Source organism: Solanum tuberosum, unplaced genomic scaffold (assembly GCF_000226075.1).
Source record: "Solanum tuberosum cultivar DM 1-3 516 R44 unplaced genomic scaffold, SolTub_3.0 scf00683, whole genome shotgun sequence".
NCBI classification, from domain to species: domain Eukaryota; kingdom Viridiplantae; phylum Streptophyta; class Magnoliopsida; order Solanales; family Solanaceae; genus Solanum; species Solanum tuberosum.
In genome coordinates, this window is record NW_006239602.1 from 65,093 (window position 1) to 66,090 (window position 998).

Genomic DNA, 998 nt, shown 5'->3' on the forward strand with positions numbered 1-998 from the left:
TAGGTCTCAGCAAATCTTTATGGTTTATTTTCAAGCACTAACTTGATTCTTATTTTACCGACGATCTGAGGTTATTATTAGGAATTAGGAAAGTCTAGGTGAGGCCAAGAAAGTGGTGTCAGAAATGCAATGACTCAGAAAAATATCATGTGATTTAGTGATCTGCTTATTCAAATTCTATGTGTAGTTTATTTTCATTCCATAATAATCATGTCATATTGTGATCTTACTTATTTAAGTTCTAAGTTTACACTTTTTAATAAATATCTGACTAAGCATAAATTTTACCAAGCTCAGAAAAAAGCAGTGAGACTATGATAAATCTTCGATGATAACATTTTATTGATTGATGCTTCAGACAAGGAAAAAAAAAACAAGAATAAAAATGATATACCTACATAAATAATTATTACGTATAAAGAAGAACAAACACCAAACGAACTTTCTAAAATAATTGAAACGGAATATTAATCTCTTAGTTCTATGTACTAGCCCAACCTTTTGTGCCTGTGAACACAATGTGACAAATCCACTATAGATCCATTTAGTTTGTCACAGCATTCTGCAGAAATTGAGTTAGGATCTTCTTGAGTCGCAGAGTAATATCTTCCATGCAGATTCTCTCTTCCGGCAGATCATTTGTGCATTCAAGAGCTAATTCCATGATTGATTTGAAGCATCTCTCTTTAGAAGTAAAATTTTCTTCGTCCAGTGAAAATAGATTAATGTCCACTACATCCACCAATCGGTTTGGTAATGATTGGCATATCCATCTTTTCAAGGTGAAGTCTCCAACGAATAGATCATCCACGGGGCTCTTTCTTGTAAAAGTCTCCATTAACAAAATACCAAAGCTATAAACATCTCCCTTCGTTGATACTTTGCCTTCTGATCCATACTCTGCAAAAAAAATCACGCAATCATTAGTGAAAATAATTAACGTCATTTAAAATCTTCAAATGAACTTGATAATAACATTTACCTGGTGCCATGTAGCC

At 32.9% G+C, this 998-nt stretch overlaps 1 protein-coding gene across 1 annotated transcript in view; it reads right to left on the reverse strand.

Annotated features, from left to right (window-relative positions):
• Positions 1 to 544: 544 nt before the first annotated feature.
• LOC107058876 (probable LRR receptor-like serine/threonine-protein kinase At3g47570) overlaps positions 545 to 998 on the reverse strand; it is a 5,171-nt gene continuing 4,717 nt past the window's right edge. The window contains exon 3 of the mRNA XM_015305103.1: positions 545 to 900. Coding sequence (XP_015160589.1) covers positions 545 to 900 — 356 coding nt within the window. The remainder of the gene's footprint in view (positions 901 to 998) is intronic.